A 22,829-nucleotide genomic window follows, 5' to 3' on the forward strand; every position below is an offset into this window, starting at 1 on the left:
GTGTCTGCGAAGTGGGAGGGGGTGTCTGCGATGTGGGAGGGGTGTGTCTGCGATGTGGGTGGGGGTGTCTGCGATGTGGGAGGGGGGTGTCTAAGATGTGCGGAGGGGTGTCTGCGATGTGGGGAGAGGGGTGTCTGCGATGTGGAGGGGGTGTCTGCGATGTGGGGAGGGGGTGTCTGCGATATGGGGAGGGGTGTCTGCGATGTGGGGAGGGGTGTCTGCGATGAGGGGAGGGGTGTGTCTGCGATATGGGGAGGGGGTGTCTGCGATATGGGGAGGGGTGTCTGCGATGTGGGGAGGGGATGTCTGCGATGTGGGGAGGGGTGTGTCTGCGATGTGGGTGGGGGGTGTCTGCAATATGGGGAGGGGTGTCTGCGATATGGGGAGGTGTGTGTCCGCAATGTGGGGAGGGGGTGTCTGCGATGTGGGGAGAGGGGTGTCTGCGATGTGGGGAGGGGTGTCTGCGATGTGGGGAGGGGGTGTCTGCGATATGGGGAGGGGTGTCTGCGATGTGGGAGGGGGGTGTCTGCAATGTGGGGAGGGGGATGTCTGCAATGTGGGGTGGGGGGTGTCTGCAACGTGGGGGAGGGATGTCTGTGATGTGGGGAGGGGTGTCTGCGATGTGAGGAGGGCTGTCTGCGAAGTGGGGAGGGGGGTGTCTGCGATGTGGGTGGGGGGTGTCTGCGATATGAGGAAGGGGGTGTCTGCGAAGTGGGAGGGGGTGTCTGCGATGTGGGAGGGGTGTGTCTGCGATGTGGGTGGGGGTGTCTGCGATGTGGGAGGGGGTGTCTGCGATGTGGGAGGGGTGTGTCTGCGATGTGGGAGGGGGGTGTCTGCGATGTAGGAGGGGGTGTCTGCGATGTGGGGAGAGGGGTGTCTGCGATGTGGGAGGGATGAGTCTGCGATGTGGGAGGGGTGTGTCTGCGATGTGGGGAGAGGGGTGTCTGCGATGTGGGGAGGGGGGAATCTGTGAAGTGGGGAGGGAGTGTCTGCGATGTGGGAGGGGGGTGTCTGCGATGTGGGGCGGGGTGTCTGCGATGTGGGAAGGGGGAGTCTGTGATGTGGGGAGGGAGTGTCTGTGATGTGGGAGGGGGTGTCTGCGATGTGGCGAGCGGGTGTCTGCGATATGGGGAGGGGCTGTCTGCGATGTGGGAGGGGTATCTGCGATGTGGGGAGAGGTGTCTGCGATGTGGGAGGGGGTGTCTGCGATGTGGGGAGGGGGGTGTCTGCGATGTGAGTGGGGGTGTCACCGATGTGGGAGGGGGGTGTCTGCGATGTGGGGCGGGGTGTCTGCGATGTGGGAAGGGGGAGTCTGTGATGTGGGGAGGGAGTGTCTGTGATGTGGGAGGGGGGTGTCTGCGAAGTGGGGAGGTTGTGTCTGCGATGTTGGGAGGGGGGAGTCTGCGAAGTGGGGAGGGAGTGTCTGATGTGGGAGGGGGGTGTCTGCGATGTGGGAGGGGGGTGTCTGCGATGTGGGGAGGGGTGTCTGCGATGTGGGGAGAGGTGTCTGCGATGTGGGGAGGGGGGTGTCTGTGATGTGGGGTGGGGCGTGTCTGCAACGTGGGGGAGGGGTGTCTGCGATGTGGGAGGGGGGTGTCTGCAATGTGGGGTGGGGCGTGTCTGCAACGTGGGGGAGGGGACGTCTGCTATGTGTGGAGGGGTGTCTGCGATGTGGGAGGGGGCTGTTTTCGATGTGGGGAGGGGGGTGTCTGCGATGTGAGGAGGACTGTCTGCTAAGTGGGGAGGGGGGTGTCTGCGATGTGGGAGGGGGGTGTCTGCGATGTGGGAGGGTGGTGTCTGCGATGTGGGAGGGGAGTGTCTGCAATGTGGGAGGGTGGTGTCTGCGATGTGGGAGGGGGGTGTCTGCGATGTGGGAGGGTGGTGTCTGCGATGTGGGAGGGGTGTCTGCGATATGAGGAAGGGGGTGTCTGCGATGTGGGTGGGGGTGTCTGCGATGTGGGGAAGGGGTGTCTGCGATGTGGGAGGGGGTGTCTGTGAAGTGGGGAGGGGGGTGTCTGCGATGTGGGCGGGGTGTCCGCGATATGGGGAGGAGGGTGTCTGCGATGATGGGAGAGGTGTCTGCGATGTGAGAGGGGGGTGTCTGCGATAGGGTGGGGCGTGTCTGCAACGTGGGGGAGGGGTGTCTGCGAAGTGGGGAGGGGGGTGTCTGCGATGTGGGAGGGGGGTGTCTGCGATGTGGGAGGGTGGTGTCTGCGATGTGGGGAAGGGGGTGTCTGCGATGTGGGAGGGGGGTGTCTGCGATGTGGGAGGGGGGTGTCTGCGATGTCGGTGGGGGTGTCTGCGATGTGGCGAGCGGGTGTCTGCGATGTGGGAGGGGGGTGTCTGCGATGTGGGAGGGGGGAGTCTGCGATATGGGGCGGGCTGTCCGCGATGTGGGGAGGAGGGTGTCTGCGATGAGGGGAGAGGTGTCTGCGATGAGGGGAGAGGTGTCTGCGATGTGGGGAGGGGGGTGTCTGCGATGTAGGGGCGGTGTCTGCGATGTGGGAGGGGGGTGTCTGCGATGTGGGGAGAGGTGTCTGCGATGTGGGGAGGGCGGTGTCTGCGATGTGGGGAGAGGTGTCTGCGATGTGGGCGGGGGGGTGTCTGCGATGTGGGGAGAGGTGTCTGCGATGTGGGGAGAGGTGTCTGCGATGTGGGGAGAGGTGTCTGCGATGTGGGGAGTGTTGTCTGCGATGTGGGGAGAGGTGTCTGCGATGTGGGGAGGGGGGTGTCTGCGATGTGGGGAGAGGTGTCTCCGATGTGGGTGAGGGGTGTCTGCGATGTGGGGAGAGGTGTCTGCGATGTGGGGAGGGGGGGTGTCTGCAATGTGGGAGGGGGGTGTCTGCGATGTGGGAGGGTGGTGTCTGCGAAGTGAGGAGGGGAGTGTCTGCGATGTGAGGAGGGAGTGTCTGCGATGTGGGGCGGGATGTCTGCAATGTGGGAGGGGGGTGTCTGCGATGTGAGTGGGGGTGTCTGCAATGTGGGAGAGGGTGTCTGCGATGTGGGAGGGGGGTGTCTGCGATGTGAGTGGGGGTGTCTGCAATGTGGGAGAGGGTGTCTGCGATGTGGGAGGGGGGTGTCTGCAATGTGGGAGAGGGTGTCTGCAATGTGGGAGAGGGTGTCGGCGATGTGGGAGGGGGGTGTCTGCGATGTGGGTGGGGGTGTCTGCGATGTGGGGATGGGGAGTCTGTGATATGGCGCGGGCTGTCCGCGATGTCTGGAGGAGGGTGTCTGCGATGTGGGGAGAGGTGTCTGCGATGTGGGGAGGGGGTGTCTGCGATGTGGGGAGAGGGGTGTCTGCGATGTGGGGAGGGGGTGTCTGCGATGTGGGGAGAGGTGTCTGCGATGAGGGGGGGGGTGTCTGCGATGTGGGGAGGGGGTGTCTGCGATGTGGGGAGGGGGTGTCTGCGATGTGGGGAGGGGTGTCTGCGATGTGGGGAGAGGGTGTCTGCGATGTGGGGAGGGGTGTCTGCAATGTGGGGAGAGGGGTGTCTGCAATGTGGGGAGGGGTGTCTGCGATGCGGGGAGAGGGGTGTCTGCAATGTGGGGAGGGGGGTGTCTGCGATGTGGGGAGGGGTGTCTGCGATGTGGGGAGGGGTGTCTGCGATGTGGGGAGAGGGTGTCTGCGATGTGGGGAGGGGACGTCTGCGATGTGGGGAGGGGACGTCTGCGATGTGGGGAGGTATGTCTGCGATGTGGGGAGGGGACGTCTGCGATGTGGGGAGGGGGTGTCTGCGATGTGGGGAGGGGGTGTCTGCGATGTGGGGAGGGGTGTCTGCGATGTGGGGAGAGGGTGTCTGCGATGTGGGGAGGGGTGTCTGCAATGTAGGGAGGGGTGTCTGCGATGTGGGGAGGGGGGTGTCTGCGATGTGGGGAGGGGTGTCTGCGATGTGGGGAGGGGTGTCTGCGATGTGGGGAGAGGGTGTCTGCGATGTGGGGAGGGGGTGTCTGCGATGTGGGGAGGGGTGTCTGCGATGTGGGGAGAGGGTGTCTGCGATGTGGGGAGGGGACGTCTGCGATGTGGGGAGGGGACGTCTGCGATGTGGGGAGGTGTGTCTGCGATGTGGGGAGGGGACGTCTGCGATGTGGGGAGGGGTGTCTGCGATGAGGGGAGAGGTGTCTGCGATGTGAGAGGGGGGTGTCTACGATGTGGGTGGGGGCTGTCTGCGGTGTGGGGAGGGGAGTGTCTGCGATGTGGGAGGGGTGTGTCTGCGATGTGGGGAGGGGGGTGTCTGCGATGTGAGGAGGGCTGTCTGCGAAGTGGGGAGGGGGGTGTCTGCGATGGGGGTGGGGGGTGTCTGCGATGTAAGGAGGGCTGTCTGCGATGTGGGAGGGTGGTGTCTGCAATGTGGGGTGGGGGGTGTCTGCAACGTGGGGGAGAGGTGTCTGCGATGTGGGAGGGGGGTGTCTGCGATGTGGGGAGGGGGAGAGGTGTCTGCGATGTGGGAGGGGGGTGTCTGCGATGTGGGGAGGGGGGTGTCTGCGATGTGGGGAGGGGGGTGTCTGCGATGTGGGGAGGGGGGTGTCTGCGATGTGGGGAGGGGGTGTCTGCGATGTGGGGTGGGGGTATCTGCGATGTAGGGGGGGTGTCTGCGATGTGGGGAGGGGTGTCTGCGATGTGGGGAGGGGTGTCTGCGATGTGGGGTGGGGGTGTCTGCGATGTGGGGTGGGGGTGTCTGCGATGTGGGGAGAGGGGTGTCTGCGATGTGGGGAGGGGGTGTCTGCGATGTGGGGTGGGGGGTGTCTGCGATGTGGGGAGAGGGGTGTCTGCAATGTGGGAGGGGGGTGTCTGCAATGTGGGGAGGGGGTGTCTGCGATGTGGGAAGGGGGTGTCTGTGATATGGGGCGGGCTGTCCGCGATGTGGGCGGGGGAGTCTGCGATGTGGGAGGGAGGTGTCTGCGATGTGGGTGGGGGGTGTCTGCGATGTGGGGAGGGGGGTGTCTGTGATGTGGGAGGGAGGTGTCTGCGATGTGGGGAGGGGGGTGTCTGCGATGTGGGGAGAGGTGTCTGCGATGTGGGGAGAGGTGTCTGCGATGTGGGTGGGGGGTGTCTGCGATGTGGGGAGGGGGGAGTCTGCGATGTGGGGAGAGGTGTCTGCGATGTGGGTGGGGGGTGTCTGCGATGTGGGGAGAGGTGTCTCCGATGTGGGTGGGGGGTGTCTGCGATGTGGGGAGAGGTGTCTGCGATGTGGGTGGGGGGTGTCTGCGATGTGGGGAGAGGTGTCTCCGATGTGGGTGGGGGGTGTCTGCGATGTGAGGAGGGCTGTCTGCGAAGTGGGGAGGGGGGTGTCTGCGAAGTGGGGAGGGGGGTGTCTGCAATGTGAGAGGTGGGTGTCTGCGAAGTGGGGAGGGAGTGTCTGCGATGTGGGGCGGGGTGTCTGCAATGTGGGAGGGGGGTGTCTGCAATGTGGGAGAGGGTGTCTGCGATGTGGGAGGGGGGTGTCTGCGATGTGGGAGGGGGTGTCTGCGATGTGGGTGGGGGTGTCTGCGATGTGGGGATGGGGAGTCTGTGATATGGGGCGGGCTGTCCGGGATGTCTGGAGGAGGGTGTCTGCGATGTGGGGAGAGGTGTCTGCGATGTGGGGAGGGGGTGTCTGCGATGTGGGGAGAGGGGTGTCTGCGATGTGGAGAGGGGGTGTCTGCGATGTGGGGAGGGGGTGTCTGCGATGTGGGGAGGGGGTGTCTGCGATGTGGGGAGGGGGTGTCTGCGATGTGGGGAGAGGGTGTCTGCAATGTGGGGAGGGGTGTCTGCAATGTGGGGAGAGGAGTGTCTGCGATGTGGGGAGAGGGGTGTCTGCGATGTGGGGAGGGGGGTGTCTGCGATGTGGGGAGGGGTGTCTGCGATGCGGGGAGAGGGGTGTCTGCGATGTGGGGAGGGGGGTGTCTGCGATGTGGGGAGGGGTGTCTGCGATGTGGGGAGAGGGTGTCTGCGATGTGGGGAGGGGTGTCTGCGATGAGGGGAGAGGGTGTCTGCGATGTGGGGAGGGGTGTCTGCAACGTGGGGGAGGGGTGTCTGCGATGTGGGGAGGGGGTGTCTGCAATGTGGGGAGGGGTGTCTGCGATGTGGGGAGACGTGTCTGCGATTTGGGGAGGGGTGTCTGCGATGTGGTGAGTGGGTGTCTGCGATGTGGGAGGGGGGTGTCTGCAATGTGGGGAGGGGTGTCTGCGATGTGGGGCGGGGTGTCTGCGATATGGGAGAGGGGTGTCTGCGATGTGGGAGGGGGTGTCTGCGATGTGGGGAGAGGGTGTCTACGATGTGGGGAGAGGTGTCTGCGATGTGGGGAGGGGTGTCTGTGATGTGGGGGGTGTCTGCGATGTGGGGAGTGGGTGTCTGCGATGTGGGAGGGGGGTGTCTGCGATGTGGGGCGGGGTGTCTGCGATGTGGGAGTGGGTGTCTGCGACATGGGGAGGGGGGTGTCTGCGATGTGGGGCGTGGTGTCTGCGATCTGGGAGGGGAGTGTCTGCGATGTGGGGAGGCGGGTGTCTGCGATGTGGGAAGGGGGTGTCTGCGATGTGGGGCGGGGTGTCTGCGATTTGGGGAGGGGCTTTATGCGATGTGGGAGGGGGGTGTCTGTGATGTGGGGTGGGGGGTGTCTGCGATGTGGGGCGGGGTATCCGCGATGTGGGGAGTGGGTGTCTACGATGTGGGAGGGGGTTGTCTGCGATGTGGGGAGGGGGTTTATGCGATGTGGGAGGGGGGTGTCTGTGATGTGGGGTGGGGGGGTGTCTGCAATGTGTGGAGTGGGTGTCTGCGATGTGGGAGGGGGGTGTCTGCGATGTGGGGAGGGGAGTGTCTGCGATGTGGGAGGGGGGTGTCTGCGATGTGGGGAGGGGAGTGTCTGCGATGGGGGAGCGGGGTGTCTGCGATGTGGGGAGGGGAGTGTCTGCGATGGGGGAGCGGGGTGTCTGCAATGTGGGAAGGGGGTGTCTGCAATGTGGGAAGGGGGTGTCTGCGATGTGGGAGGGGGGTGTCTGCGATATGGGGGGGTGCCTGCGATGTGGGGGGGTGCCTGCGATGTGGGAGGGGGGTGTCTGCGATGTGGGGGGGTGCCTGCGATGTGGGGGGGTGCCTGCGATGTGCGGAGGGGGGTGTCTGCGATGTGGGGGGGTGCCTGCGATGTGGGGGGGTGCCTGCGATGTGCGGAGGGGGTGTCTGCAATATGGGGAGGGGGGAGTCTGCGATGTGGGAGGGGGGTGGCTGCGATGTGGGGAGGGGGGAGTCTGCGATGTGGGTGTGGGTGTCTGCGATGTGGGGGTTTGTAATGTGGGGAGTGGGGTGTCTGCGATGTGGACGGAGGTGTCTGTGATGTGAGAGGGGGTGTGTCTGCGATGTGGGGCGGGGTGTCTGTGATGTGGGGCGGGGTGTCCGCGATGTGGGGAGGAGGGTGTCTACGATGTGGGGAGGGGGTGTCTGCGATGTGGGAGGGGGTGTGTCTGCGATGTGGGGCGGGGTGTCTGCGATGTGGGGAGTGGGTGTCTGCGATGTGGGGAGGGGGTGTCTGCGATGTGGAGGGGGGGGTGTCTGCGATGTGGGGAGAGGTGTCTGTGATGTGGGAGGGGGGTGTCTGCGATGTGGGAAGGGGGTGTCTGCGATGTGGGGAGAGGTGTCTGTTATGTGGGGAGAGGTGTCTGCGATGTGGGAAGGGGGTGTCTGCGATGTGGGAGGGGTGTCTGTGATGTGGGGAGGGGGGTGTCTGCGATATGGGAGGGGTGTCTGCAATGTGGGAGGAGGTGTCTGCAATGTGGGGAGGGGTGTGTCTGCGATGTGGGAGGGGTGTCTGCAATGTGGGAGGAGGTGTCTGCAATGTGGGGAGGGGTGTGTCTGCGATGTGGGAGGGGGCTGTTTGCGATATGGGGTGGGGTGTCTGCGATGTGGGGGGTGTCTGCGATGCGTGGAGCGGGTGTCTGCGATGTGGGGGGTATCTGCAATGTGTGGAGGGGGTGTCTGTGATGTGGGAAGGGGGTGTCTGCGATGTGGGAGGGGGTGTCTGCGATATGGGGTGGGCTGTCTGCGATGTGGGGGGGTGTCTGCGATGTGTGGAGGGGGTGTCTGTGATGTGGGAAGGGGGTGTCTGCGATGTGGGGAGTGGGTGTCTGCAATGTGGGAAGGGGGTGTCTGCGATGTGGGGAGGGGTGTGTCTGTGATGTGGGAGGGGTGTCTGCGATGTGGGGGTTTGTAATGTGGGGAGTGGGGTGTCTACGATGTCGACAGTGGTGTCTGCGATGTGGAAGGGGGTGTCTGTGATGTGGGTGGAGGGGTGTCTGCGATATGGGGAGTGGGTGTCTGCGATGTGGGAGGGGGGTGTCTGCGATATGGGGTGGGCTGTCTGCATTGTGGGGGGGTGTCTGCGATGAGTGGAGGGGGTGTCTGCGATGTGGGGGGTGTCTGCGATATGGGGAGTGGGTGTCTGCGATGTGGGAGGGCGGTGTCTGCGATGTGGGAGGGGCTGTCTGCAATGCGGGAGGGGGGTGTCTGCGATGTGGGGAGGGGTGTGTCTGCGATGTGGGGAGGGGTGTGTCTGCGATGTGGGGAGGGGGCAGTCTGCGATGTGGGGCGGGGTGTCTGCAATGTGGGAGGGGGGTGTCTGCGATGTGGGGAGGGGTGTGTCTGCGATGTGGGGAGGGGGCAGTCTGCGATGTGGGAGGGGGGTGTCTGCAATGTGGGAGGGGGGTGTCTGCAATGTGGGGAGGGGTGTGTCTGCAATGTGGGAGGGGGGTGTCTGCAATGTGGGAGGGGGGTGTCTGCAATGTGGGGAGGGGTGTGTCTGCAATGTGGGGGGGGGGTGTCTGCAATGTGGGAGGGGGGTGTCTGCGATGTGGGGAGGGGTGTGTCTGCGATGTGGGGCGGGGTGTCTGCAATGTGGGAGGGGGGTGTCTGCGATGTGGGGAGAGGTGTCTGCGATGTGGGGAGAGGTGTCTGCGATGTGGGGCGGGGTGTCTGCAATGTGGGAGGGGGGTGTCTGCGATGTGGGGAGAGGTGTCTGCGATGTGGGAACTGGGTGTCTGCAATGTGGAAGGGGGTTGTCTGCGATGTGATGAGGGGTGTCTGCGAAGTGGAGTGGGTGGAGGGGGGTGTCTGCAATGTGGGGAGAGGTGTCTGCGATGTGAGGAGGGGTGTCTGCGATGTGGGAGGGGGGTGTCTGCGAAGTGGGGAGGGAGGAGTCTGCGATGTGGGGAGTGGTGTCTGCGATGTGGGGAGGAGGGTGTCTGCGAAGGGGGGATGGTGTGTCTGCGATGTGAGGCGGGGTGTCTGCGATGTGGGGAGGGTGTGTTTCGGATGTGGTGAGTGGGTGTCTGCGATGTGGGAGGGGGGTGTCTGCAATGTGGGCGGGGGTGTCTGCAATGTGGGGAGGGGGTGTCTGCGATGTGGGGAGGGGGTGTCTGCGAGATGGGGAGTGGGTGTCTGCGATGTGGGTGGAGGGGTGTCTGCGATATGGGGAGTGGGTGTCTGCGATGTGGGAGGGGGGTGTCTGCGATGTGTGTGGTGGGGTGTCTGCGATATGGGGAGTGGGTGTCTGCGATGTGGGAGGGGGTGTCTGCGATGTGTGTGGAGGGGTGTCTGCGTTATGGGGAGTGGGTGTCTGCGATGTGGGATGGGGGTGTTTCCGATGTGTGTGGAGGGGTGTCTGCGTTATGGGGAGTGAGTGTCTGCGATGTGTGTGGAGGGGTGTTTGCGATATGGGGAGTGGGTGTCTGCGATGTGGGGTGGGGGGGGTGTCTGTGGGACAGTGGTATCTGATCATGAGGCATAGGAGCAGAAAATAGGCCATTCAGCCCATTGAGTCTGCTCCACCATTCCATCAAGGCAGATAAGTTTCTCAACCCCATTCTCCCACTTCCTCCCTGTAACCCTCGAACCCCTTGACAATCAAGATCCTATCTGTCTCCATCTTAAATATACTCAATGACCCAGTGCCCACAGCCTTCTGTGGCAGTGAATTCCATAGACTCACCACTGTCTGACTGAAGAAGTTTCCCCTTAACTGTGTTCTAAAAGGTCTCCCTTTACTCTGATCTGGAAAGTCTGGCTCTGAGAAATCTTGACATTGACTCCCAATCAAAGCTGGCGACTAAATGTTTGGGGTCATGTGACCTTTCGAAAGGACAGGCAAGAAGGACTGATGGTGGGGTGGCTTTGTTAGTCTGAGAGTGAGTAAGTAGGATAGCAAAACGGAGAGCTGTCTATGGGTTCCCTGGTTTTAAATATGCAGTGGGTGAGAGAATAAACCAGAAGACATTGAGGGTGTGAATACAACAATCGTAGGCAGCTTTAATCTTCTTCTAGACTGGGAACATCAGCTAGTTAAGAGGAAGAATTCCTGGAGTATATTCAGGACAGTTTCTTAGAACAACATGTGGGTTCACTGCTTTTGGATCTGGTGATGTGTAATGAGGCAGGATTAAGAAACTGCAGGAAAAAACACAGGGGAAGGTTGCCTGCCCCTGGCTAACAAGGGAACATTAGATCCAAGCAATTGGTCAAAAAATCTGCTGTCCTAAGGATTGGGAACAGTTTAGATTTTAGCACAAAGGACAGAGGGATTGATTAAGAGGGGAAAATAGAGTACCAGTGTAAAACTGCGGGGAACGTACAAGCTGTGTAAAAGCTTTTATAGGTATCTGAAGGGAGAAAGATCCCTGAAGACAAATGTACTCCCTTACAGTCAGAAACAGGGGAAGTTATAATAGGAACAAAGAGATTGCAGACACTTAAATACACGGTTAGAGCATTGAGTTTAGGAGTTGGGAGGCTATGTTGCAGATGTACAGGACGTTGGTTCGGCCACTTTTGGAATATTGTGTGCAATTCTGGTCTCACTCCTATAGATTTACAAGGACGTTGCCAAGGTTGGAGGGTTTGAGGAATAGGAAGAGGCTGTATCACTAGGGCTGTTTTCCCTGAAGTGTCGGAGGCTGTGGGGTGACTTTATAGAAGTTTGTAAAATCATGAGGGGCGTGGATAGGGTGAATAGGCAAGGACTTTTCCCTGGGGTGGGCAAGTCCAGAACGAGACGGCATAGGTTTCGGGTGAGAGGGGAAAGGTACGAAAGGGACCTAAGGGGTAATGTTTCCACGGGTGTGGAATGTGCTGCCAGAGGAAGTGGTGGAGTCTAGTACAATTATAGTAATTAAAAAAACATCTGGAGTGAGTCCATGAATAGGAAGGGTTTGGAAGGATATAGGCCAAATGCTGGCAAATGGTTCGGAAATCTGGTCGGCATGGACGAGTTGGACTGAAGGATCTGTTTCCGTGCAGTAGACCTTGCTGACTCTATGAGTGTATGTTTTGGATCTGTCTTCACAAAAGAGGGCAGAAATAGCATTCCAAAAATGTTGGGAACATAGGAGGAACTGAAGCAAATTAGTATAGATAAAGGCTTGGTATTGGGGAAATTGATTGGATGATAAATCTCCAGGGCCCGATAATCTACATTCAAGGAAATGGCCTGAAAAATAATGCATGCATTGGTGGTCGTTTTTCAGGATTCTATAGATTCTGGACCAGTTACTATGGATTGGAGGGTAGGTGGTGTAACCCCACTATTTAATAAAAGGAGGTAGAGTAGAGAGAAAATAGGGAATTATAGACCAGTGAGTCTGACTTCAGTAGTGGGGAAAATGCTGGAGTTCATCATTAATAGCAAAGCATTTGGGGAAAATAGTGACAGGAACAGGCAGAGTCAGCATGGATTTACAAAAGTAGATTGACAAATCTACGGGAATTTTTTGAGGTTGTAACCAGTAGAGTTGATAAGGAGGAACCCAATGGATGTGGTACTTAGACTTTCAGAAGACTTTCGATAAGGTCCTGCAGAAGAGTTTGGCATTTAAACAGAAAGGGCACAGGATTGACATGGCTAGAGAACTGTTTAGCAGGCAGAAAATAAAGGGCAGGAATAAACTGGTCTTCTTGAGTAGCACCTCTATTCCTGATGAAGGCCTTTTGCCCGAAACGTCGATACTCCTGCTCCTTGGATGCTGCCTGACCTGCTGTGCTTTTCCAGCACCACTCTGACCTAAACTCTGGTTTCCAGCATCTGCAGTCCTCACTTTTGCCTTCTTGAGTAGCAGCCGGTAACTAGTGGGGTATCGCAGGGATCAGTGCGTGCACGCCAGCTATTCACAATATACATTAGTGGTTTAGATGAGGGAACGAAATGTAATATCTTCACATTGTGAATTCTCAGTGTGAATTCTTAGAGGCGAAGGTGAAAGTGAGCACTGCAGATGCTGGAGACCAGAATTAAGATTAGAGTGGTGCTGGAAAAGCACAGCAGGTCAGGCAGCATCTGAGGAGCACGAAAATCAATGTTTCAGGCAAAAGCCTTTCATCAGGATTTACCATTCCTGATGAAGGGCTTTTACCCAAAATGTACATTTTCCTGCTCCTCAGATGCTGCCAGACCTGCTGTGCTTTTCCAGCACCACTCTAATCTTAATTCTTAGAGGCATGGCGTTCTAACCAGCACTCCATCAATAAATACATCGATTTAGACCCTATCTACCTCCCCTTGAAAAAAAGAACTGGAAATGACATCACCCACCTTGTGAAACCAAGACCTATAAACAGAGAGGTGGGACATAACACCAGCACTTCACCGGAGACTCTCACTGACGATGTTACCTAGTATGGTGACGAAATGTCTGAAAACAAACCTTCCAGCTCAGCGAGCAAACTTACATCCAGAACCTCAACCTGAGCTACAAATCTTCTCAAGAATAAATCCCTTTTAAAGGCACACATTGTCACATATGTTGATCTTCTTAGCCAGAGAATTTGAGTACAGTAGCAAGGACGTCTTTTGTGCAGGACCTTGTTGAGGCAACATCTGACATATTGTGCACAATTTTGTCTCCTAATCTGAGGAAGCTTTATTTGGCTACGGAGAGAAGGTTTCCAGACTAATTCTGGGATGGCAGGACTGACATATGAAGAAAGACTGGGTCAGTTATGATTAAATTCACTGGAGTTTAGGAGAATGATGGGAGGGGATACCCTAGGAACCTCTACAATTCTAACAGGATTAGTCAGGGTGAACGCAGGATAGATGTTCTGATCACCAGTGAGTCCAGAAGCAGAGATCCCAGTCTAAGGAGCCAGCCATTTAGGATTGAGATGAAGAGAAATTTCTTCATGCAGAGAGTGGTGAGCTGTGGAAGTTTTTTCCACAGAAAGCAGTTGAGGTATTGTCAGGAAGATATATTTGTAAGGGTGGAAGGAGTCAAAGAGTATGGGAGGAGAAAGCAGGAACAAGGTGCAGGTCATTCTGCCTTAGTGTGCATTTCATTAACACAAATTCCCTATAACACCATTGATGAATTGGGAACATTGTTTCTAAAGTGCTAACTTTTAAAGTCTGTACTGGTTATAATGCAATTCTGGCTCCATTAGTTGAAATAGTGCTGCTATTACGCAGTTTAATTATAACAAGGGGTTGCACAAGAATGGAACTCCCATGTTAGAGCAGAACTGAATGGACTGAGTTGGATGCTCAGCCATGACCATACAGAATGTGGACGAGGCTCAAAGGGTCAAATGACCTCATCCTGCTCCTAGTCTCTATGTTTCTCTATTGAAGTGTCCCCCAGGAAATAGTGACCATAAGGTGATAACATTTAGCATTTACAAAGGAATTACATCAGAGTTGGTTCAGGTGGACTGGGAAAGGAGTTTAGCAGCAAATACAGTTATTGAGAAATGACAAAGATTTAGGAAAACAGTTCATGGCTCATAACAAATATATATTCCAGTGAATACCAATCATTGGAGAAAAGTAATAGGAAAAATAATACTGATCAGTCTCCTGCATTTGATGCGATGCATCCGAAGATACCAAAGGAAGTAGTTACAGAGACAGTTGATGCACTAACAAACCTCCAGAAGTCCTTCAACTCTGGAAAAGTTCCAGAGGATTGGAAAGCCACCATTTTATTTAAAATGTCAAGGAGACAAAATTCAAGTAACTGTAGATCATTTAACCTAATGCTTATCATTGCAAAAATGTTGGAGTCTATTTTAAGGGAAGGAATAGCAGAATATTTAGAAGGCATCTCAAAGGGAAATCATGTTGACAGACTTATTACTGTTCTTTGAGGAAGTAACAAGCAGTTTAGAAAAATATTAACCAACAGATATAATATTTTGGGTTTCCAAAAGATATTTGATTACATTGGTGTACTTAATTAGAGCGCACGGTGTTGGTCCATCAGTGTACAGAGAGGATTAGCTAACTAATATAAAATAGAGAGTTGGGATTGGGGTGGGGGCATATTTCAGGATGGCAATCTGCAACTAGTGGAGTAACACAGAGATCAGCGGTGGGGTCACCGTTTTTTACCGTATATATTAGTGACTTGGATGTGAGAAGTGAATACTATAGATTGTACTGAAGAGGGACTTCAGAAAGCACAGCACAGAGGGATTTGGGAGGTTTCAAACATGAATCACAAAGAAGCGAGCATCTGAGATCAGTGGGTAAGGAAGCCAGATGAAATGTTAGCCTTTACTTCAAAGGAAGTGGAGTATAAAAACAGGGAGGTCTTGCTAAAACTATGCAAGACACTAGTCAGAGCACAGCTGGAATACTGTGAACAGGTTTGGTTTCCTTATCGAAGGAAAGACTCATTGGAACCGGAGGCAGTCCAGAGGAGGTTCACTCGGCTGGTCCCAGGTTTGGAGGGATATCCCGTGACGTGAGGGTTAAGGTAGGGCATGTGCTCATATGAGTTTAGGAAAATGAGAAAGCGAGCTTATTGAAACATAAAAGATTCTTCTGGCACTTGACATAACAAATGTGGAAAGGCTGATTCCTCTGGTGGGGAAAAAAGGGGGATCATTTCAGATCAAGGGGGTCGCCCAATCAGACAGAGGTGAGGAGAGATTTCTTACCCTAGAAGGTAGGAAATCTGTGGGATTCTTTACTACAGAGGGCTGTCGAGGATGGGTGGTTAAGTATTTTCAGGTCTGAGGGAGACGATGTTAATCAGTAAGGGAATCAAGGATTTTGGGGAAAAAGCAGGAAAGTGGAATTGAGGATTATCAGATCAGCCATCATCTCATTGAATTTGCAGAATGGATTTGTTGGGCTGAATGGCCTATGTCTACTCCAATGTCTTATGGTCACCAGCCAATCAGGGCCAGGAAACTGTAAAGTTCCAAGAGCAGGTCATCAAAACCATTCCCATAGCACTTTCCAAACTTACCAACTCTTCCACCTTCCATCCAGAAGGATAAGGTCAGCAGATACCTGGGAACACCACCCCTCTGCAAATTCCCCTCTGAGCCACTCATCATCCCCAGTTGGAAATATAGCACCGTTCCTCTCTCTGTTTCTGGGTAAAACTCCTGGAGGATTTGAGCTACAGGGAGAGGCTGACTAGGCTGGGGCTGTTTTCCCTGGAGCGCCGGAGGCTGATGGGTGACCTTATAGAGGTTTACAAAATTATGAGGGGCATGGATAGTGTAAATAGGCAAAGTCTTTTCCCTGGGGTGGGGGAGTCCAGAACTAGAGGACATAGGTTTAGGGTGAGAGGGGAAAGATATAAAAGAGACCTAAGGGGCAACTTTTTCACTCAGAGGGTGGTATGTGTATGGAATGAGCTGCCAGAGGAAGTGGTGGAGGCTGGTACAATTGCAACATTTAAGAGGCATTTGGATGGGTATATGAATAGGAAGGGTTTGGAGGGATTTGAGCCAGGTGCTGGCAGGTGGGACTAGATTGGGTTGGGATATCTGGTCGGCATGGATGGGTTGGACCGAAGGGTCTGTTTCTGTGCTGTCCATCTCTATGAATCTATGACTTTATAACTCCCTTCCTGTTGAAATGTGGTTGTGACTGAGCACATAGACTGTAGCATATTAAGCAGGTAGCTCGATAGCACATTCTTCAGGGACATTAAGGATGGCCCAGCCTGTGACACCCATGAATTGAGGAAAGCCTGACTAAGTCAGAGAGCTGTTCCCTTTTGGCCCATGTGAGGGCTCCAGGTATGTGTGGGTGAGATGTGCCAAGCTGGGAGTGTTCCTGTCGTAGTAAATTCCTGAGTGCAGTCCTCTCTGCCTGACTCCACTCCCAATCTACAATAACTGTTCTCCTGGTCTCTCACCCTTCTGCAGGAAACATGGACCGACATCACTATGAAACATTTGAGAAATTTGGGAATGAGAGCTTCATCCTTCACTTGGACAACGGTCGAGCGTGAGTACCAGGAGTGAGTGAATATTGCCAGGACCCGACAGTGCCACTGTGGGTATCTCTGAGACTGTGCCACACAGTACCTCAAGGATATGGCTCAGTCATAAACTCACCCTGGTCACAGTGGCATCTTCCATCCAATCAGACCATGTGTTTGCCTGATGGTGGTTAACTCTGGGTTTAGTGTTCCTCTTCAGTAAAACTGCGATGTCCTGTCCAGGCTGCAAGCTGAGTTGACATTTAATGAAACCCTGAATGGCCAAAACTGAGAACTCTTCTTAGCTGTCCTGGTTGAATCCAAAGGAATACAAGTACAGCGTAGCCCATTTGACACAGTTGCCATATGTAGACCTCAGTCCATTGTTGGGCTCCATTGTGAACTTTCTACCCCTTTTGTGTTCAAGCTTCCTCCAGAGCTATTAGCCCAGAGTTGGCAGTTTGACATGTCCCCTGCACACCTGGGGGTAAAATCTCCTCCTCGAAGCTTTTGTTTGGGCCACGAAGGATCAAGTTTCCATGTGTCTCCAGCAGGAGGCGCTGGGTTGGCTTACTAATAGTCAGGGTTTGAGTTCATAGAATCATAGAATGTCTACAGTGTGGAAACAGACCCGTCAGCCCAAACCAACCCTCCAAAGAGTAACCCACCCAGACCCATTCCCCTACCCTAATACTCTACATTTACTCCTGACTTAGTGCACCTAATCTACGCAACCCCATGAACACTATGGGCAATTTAGCATGACCAATTCACCTAAACAGCACATCTTTGGATTGTGGGAGGAAACCAGAGCACCCAGAGTGGACTTGCACAGACACAGGGGAACGTGCAAACTCCACACAGACAGTCGCCCAAGGGTGGATTCGAACCCGGGTTCCAGACAATAAGAAGCAGCAGTGCTGACTACTGAGCCACTGTGCCGCCCTAATGGGGGGAGTTGAATGGGGGAGTGTTCCACTCTCAGCTCTTTCCTACTTTGCTTCCAAACCAGTGCTGTGAGCCAAAGAGAAAAGTAACACAGCACATAAACGTGGCAAGCCCAGGGCCCAGCTGTAAAACACAGGGCAATGTAGGTGTTAGTAATATAACACATGGCCCTTCCTATACCCCAGTGGGGGAGGCCAGGTTCATGTCCCCCCTGCTTCTGCAGTGGGTAATACAACCTCTGAACAAGTTGATTGGAAGAATAAGTGACGTTAGATAAACAATAAAACACAGGGCTCAGAAATAACATGGGGTCTTGGTACAGGGGACAGTTTAAAGAGAAATCAGATCTCAGTAATAAACAGTCGTAAAATGACGGGTGCAGTAGCAAAGCAAAGGTTCAGCAATGAAACGGTGAGCGCAGTAATAAAATGGAGGGCTCAGTAATTTTTCAAAATTCATCCATGGGACATGGACATTGCTGGCTGGCCCAGCATTTATTGCCCATCCCTAGTTGCCCTTGAGAAGGGGCTAGTGAGCTGCCTGCTTGAACTTGTTGCAGTCCACCTCGGGAGTCAGGGAGGTGAGTTACTTGTTACAGTATTCCTAGCCTCTGACCTACTCTTGTAGCTACTGTATTTATGTGTTTAGTTGAGTTTCTGGTCAATGGTAACCCTCAGGATGTTGATAGTGGGGGATTCAGTGATGGTAACACTATTGAATGTCAGGGGACAGTAGTTAGTTTGTCTCTGATTGGTGATGGTCATAGCCTGGCATTTGTGTGGCATGAATGTTACTTGCCATTTGTCAGCCCAAGTCTGGATATTGTCCAGATCTTGTTGCATTTAAGCACGGACTGTTTCAGTATCTGAAGAGTAACGGATGGTGCTGAACATTGTGCAATCATTAGCAAACATCCCAACTCCTGACCTTATGATGGAGGAAAGGTCATTCATGGAGCAGCTGAAGATGGTTAGGTCTAGGACATTACACTGAGGAACTCCTGCAGAGATGCCCAGGAGATTGAGATGACTGACTTCCAACAACAGCCATCTTCCTGTCAGCTAGGTTTGACTCCATCCATTGCAGAGTTTGCCCCCTGATGCCCATTGATTCCATTTTTGCTCGGGCTCCTTGATGCTGTATTTGATCATACAGTTATAGAGTCACAGAAATGTGCAACATGGAAACAGGCCCTTCAGTCCAACCTGTCCATCAAATGCAGCCCTAATGTCAAGGGTTGTCCCTCTCCCCTCACCCTCTGGAATTCAGCTCTTTTGTTTGAACCGAGGCTGTAATGAGGTCAGGAGCTGAGTGACCCTGGGGGAACCCAAACTGGGCGTCACTGAGCAGGTTATTGCTGAGCTGGTGCTGCTTGATAGCACTTTCCATCATTTTACTGATGATCAAGAGTAGATAGATGGGGCGATAATTGGCTGGGTTGGATTTGTTCCTGGGCAATTTTCCGCATTGTTGTAACTGTACTGGAACAGCTTGGCTAGGGGAGTGACAAGCTCTGGAATACAAGTCTTCAGTACTATTGCTGAGACATTGTCAGGGCCCATTGCCCTCCATGTAACTACCCACCCAAGTGAAAACAGAACCACCAGAGCAAGCTGCTCCCCATGCTGAGGTAGGCCTTGCTTGACTTCTCATCCATTTCAGCCCAAAATCTTGCTGTGGCCTACATCACTCAGGACCCTTTCGGATGCTTTTCGTATTTGGTGTGAATTGCTGCTGAGTTCTAGATGACAAGCTTCTAAAGAAAGTGCTTTCTTTCAGCAGTGTTCCTTTGTTGCTGCCCTGTCCTCGTTTGGAATTATCTTTTAATGAACGAGCAGTGTACCCAGAGCGGTTTCTGTGGAATAAGCAGAGATGTGGGCGGCACGGTGGTACAGTGGTTAGCACTGCTGCCTCACAGCGCCAGAGACCCGGGTTCAATTCCCGACTCAGGCGACTGACTGTGTGGAGTTTGCACATTCTCCCTGTGTCTGCGTGGGTTTCCTCCGGGTGCTCCGGTTTCCTCCCACAGTCCAAAGATGTGCAGGTCAGGTGAATTGGCCATGCTAAATTGCCCGTAGTGTTGGTAAGGGGTAAATGTAGGGGTATGGGTGGATTTCGCTTCGGCGGGTCGGTGTGGACTTGTTGGGCCGAAGGGCCTGTATCCACACTGTAATATAATCTAATCTAATGTAATGTATCCTCCTGGCTTCTGCTCAGACCAGTTATGTTTCCCTATTTGGGAAGGTTACACACCTGAAAGATGGACTCTTTCTCTCCTCACAGCGGCTGCCTGACTTACTGAGTATTTCAGGCATTTAGAATAGAATCCTTAGAGTGCGGAAGGAGGCCATTTGGCCCATCACGTCCACACCGCCCCTCTGAAGGGCATCCCACCCTAACCCCCTACCAACCTTTGTAACCCTGCATTTTCCCATGGCTAATGCACCTAACCTACATTTCTTTGGATTGTGGGAGGAAACCCACACAGACACAGGGAGAATGTGCAAACTCCACACAAGACAGTCGCTGAGGCTGGAATCGAACTTAGGTCCCTGGCGCAGCGAGGCACCATGCCACTCTATTCTGTTTCAATATCACCAATCACATTAACTGGATTGAGTAGAATGGTAATGACTTCCACTTCAGCCATTTTTCCCAAGGCCCCACCTCATGACATTTTGAGAATTCCTCTAAGTGTTTCCCTAATGGAGTTGGTGCAAGAAGTTTCTCAGTTTGTGTTTTTCTGATGGAGGTTTTATAGGCGACTTTGTGTTGGGAGGAGTGTGACTGTGGATCTGCAAAATGACCAATCGGCTTCTTTTCTTGTTTGCAAGGTTTGGACGGCATTCTCGGGATGAGCCCTCGATCCTGGCCCCTCTCAGACAATGCTGCAGGTAAGGCCAACTACAATCCTGCCCTCGCCACAGCTCCCTCTTTCTCAGGTATAACACTGCAGGGAGGAGTTCGTGCTCTGTTCAGCACTCTGCATATCTTAGTAAGATGGAGCAAGCTCTTTATGACTCAGTCTGTGCTTCACTCTCGGGGAAAGAGGGATGGGTCACGAATTCTGGCCTTTTTGCTAATGTCCACATCCCAACCAACAAAGGCTATCCTCAGATAAAGACCCTTAACCTGTTGATTCTAGACTCCAAAGAAAATTTGTTCTCGATCTGCTGGGTCAGAGTTTATTTCATTTTTTCTTTTCTGTTAGTGAACAGTTACTGCACCATGGCCCCCACAGTCACTGCCTTTTGAGCCCCCCAGATGTCACTACCCTTTGACCCCCCCTGCAGTCACTACCCTTTGACCCCCCTGCAGTTACTGCCCTTTGACCCTGCAGTCATTACCCTTTGAACCTCCCCTGCAGTCGCTGTTCTTTGACCCCTGCAGTCATTACCCTTTGACCCCCTCACAATCACTGCCCTTTGACCCCCCAAATCACTGCCTTTTGACCCCTGCAGTCACTGCTCTTAGAATCCCTCTGCAGTCATTGCCTTCGAAGCCCTCCCAGCAGTTACTGCCCTTTGACCCCTCCAGAGTTATTGCTCTTTCACCTTCCAAAGTCACTGCCCTTTGACCCCCCTACAGTCACTGCCCTTTGACCTCCCAGTCATTGCTCTTTGACCTCCTGCAGTCTTTGCCCTTTAACCTCCCCCCACAGTCTGCCCGTCATGTGTACAGAGATCCTGTGACCTTTGACCCTGCATGTGTGCAGAGATCCTGTGACCTTTGACCCTGCATGTGTGTGGGGCGAGGCTGGTCTCACGGTGATGGGAAAGCTCTCCCTGAGTTTAATCTTTGACGTTGTCTGTCAGGATCCGCAGAGGGACATTTCTCCGGCTGCAGCTCCTAGCCACTGACCACTACAAGCTGAGTGACGTGATGTGGGAGTCTCTGCTGAGCGACAGCCTCACGCCGATCCTGAGTGAACCTCACCTGACTGCCCTGAACCGCAGGCTGGACACCATCCTGCAAACCATCAGAGACTGTATCCAGCAGCACGGTGGACACACAGTCCTGCGCAATGACCTGGGAGCACAGCGGGTCCGTCAGTAACAGGGTGAGGGCAGTGCTCATCGGGACAGGGAAAGGGCTTTCTGTCTTCCTCGTGTGAACCAGAGCTCAGACACACAATTAATAATGCCCTGCACCTCACACACTGGGTCATTCAACACACCATCCCCTCCACACCAATACACCCTGACCCCACATTTCCAATCCCCTTTTCAGTAATCCCTGCCTCCTAAACATTCCATTGCCACACTTCATTCCTGTCACTCACTGACCCTTTTTCCAGTACTCCCTGTCCCTGTCTCCCACATCTCACTTTACACCCCCCCCCTCGACCCATCTATTTCGGTCACTCCCCCTCAGACTCTGGCCCCCTCCCCCAGACTCGTTTGCAACAACCTGCCACATTATGTGACCATGCTCCATCAGTGTTCCCCATCCGACTGTCCACACCTACACTGAACACTCAGATCAAAGGCGGGATGGACACGCAGTACAATCTCTGGATTCTGGGACCAACATCACCTTTGAACTCGAAATAAAAACTGGTTTTTGTTACTGCCTCAGTTGTTATTTTCTTACAAGCATCTGGGAGTCTCAGATCACAGAGCACACTGTCCCAACTGTACCTGCCCCTGCCACCAGTATACCCAACAGCCTGTTCTTCGACAAATTCAGTGCCTCTGTCATCTCCTGTCCCTTCACAGGCTGCACTGTCAGAAGGTCAGTGCTGAGGGAGTGGGCGCTGTCGGAGGGTCAGTGCTGAGGTCGTACTGCACTGTCGAAGGGTCAGTATTGAGGGCGTGCTGCACTGTCAGAGAGTCAGTGCTGAGGGAGTGCTGCTCTATCAGAGGGTCAGTGCTGAGGGAGCACTGTACTGTCAGGGGATCAGTGTTGGGGATGTGCTGCACTGTCAGAGGGTCAGTGCTGGGGGAGCACTGCACTGTCAGAGGGTCAGTGCTGAGGGAGTGCTGCACTGTCAGAGGGTCAGTGCTGGGGGTGTGATGCACTGTCAGAGGGTCAGTGCTGAGGGAGTGCCACACTATCAGAGGGTCAGTACTGAGGGCGTGCTGCACTGTTGGAGGGTCAGTGCTGAGGGAGTGCTGCACTGTTGGAGGGTCAGTGCTGAGGGAGTGCTGCACTGTGGGAGGGTCAGTGCTGAGGGAGTGCTGCACTGTCGGAGGGTCAGTGCTGAGGGAGTGCTGCACTGTCAGAGGGTCAGTACTGAGGGAGTGCTGCACTGTCAGAAGGTCAGTGCTGAGGGAGCACTGTACTGTCAGGGGATCAGTGCTGGGGATGTGCTGCACTGTGGGAGGGTCAGTGCTGGGGGAGTGCTGCACTATCAGAGGGTCAGTGCTGAGGGAGTGCTGCACTTGGGAGGGTCAGTGCTGAGGGAGTGCTGCACTGTCGGAGGGTCAGTGCTGAGGGAGTGTTGTACTGTCAGGGGATCAGTGCTGAGGGAGTATTGCATTGTCGGTGGGTCAGTATTGATGGCCTGTTGCACTGCCAGAGGGTCAGTACTGGGGGAGTGCTGCACTGTCAGAGGGTCAGTGCTGGTGGAGTGCTGCACTGTCAGAGGGTTAGTGCTGAGGGAGTGCCGCACTGTCAGAGGGTCAGTGCTGAGGGGGTGTAGCACTGTCGGTGGGTCAGTACTGAGGGAGAGCTGCACTGTCAGAGGGTCAGTGCTGTGGGAGGGC

At 54.9% G+C, this 22,829-nt stretch overlaps 1 protein-coding gene across 2 annotated transcripts in view; it reads left to right on the forward strand.

The window, feature by feature from the left end:
• The window catches only part of LOC122541985 (extracellular serine/threonine protein kinase FAM20C), an 80,482-nt gene extending 58,795 nt beyond the window's left edge, over positions 1-21,687 (forward strand). For both annotated transcript variants that reach the window (XM_087978124.1, XM_087978125.1), the window contains 3 exons: positions 16,118-16,199; positions 19,956-20,015; positions 20,937-21,687. In XM_087978124.1, coding sequence (XP_087834250.1) covers positions 16,118-16,199; positions 19,956-20,015; positions 20,937-21,177 — 383 coding nt within the window. In that variant the 3' untranslated portion in view covers positions 21,178-21,687. The remainder of the gene's footprint in view (positions 1-16,117; positions 16,200-19,955; positions 20,016-20,936) is intronic.
• The last annotated feature ends 1,142 nt before the right edge of the window (positions 21,688-22,829 follow it).

This window comes from Chiloscyllium plagiosum, unplaced genomic scaffold (genome assembly GCF_037043375.1).
Source record: "Chiloscyllium plagiosum isolate Xiang-an unplaced genomic scaffold, Cpla_swu_hap1 HiC_scaffold_33, whole genome shotgun sequence".
In the NCBI taxonomy this organism is placed as follows: domain Eukaryota; kingdom Metazoa; phylum Chordata; class Chondrichthyes; order Orectolobiformes; family Hemiscylliidae; genus Chiloscyllium; species Chiloscyllium plagiosum.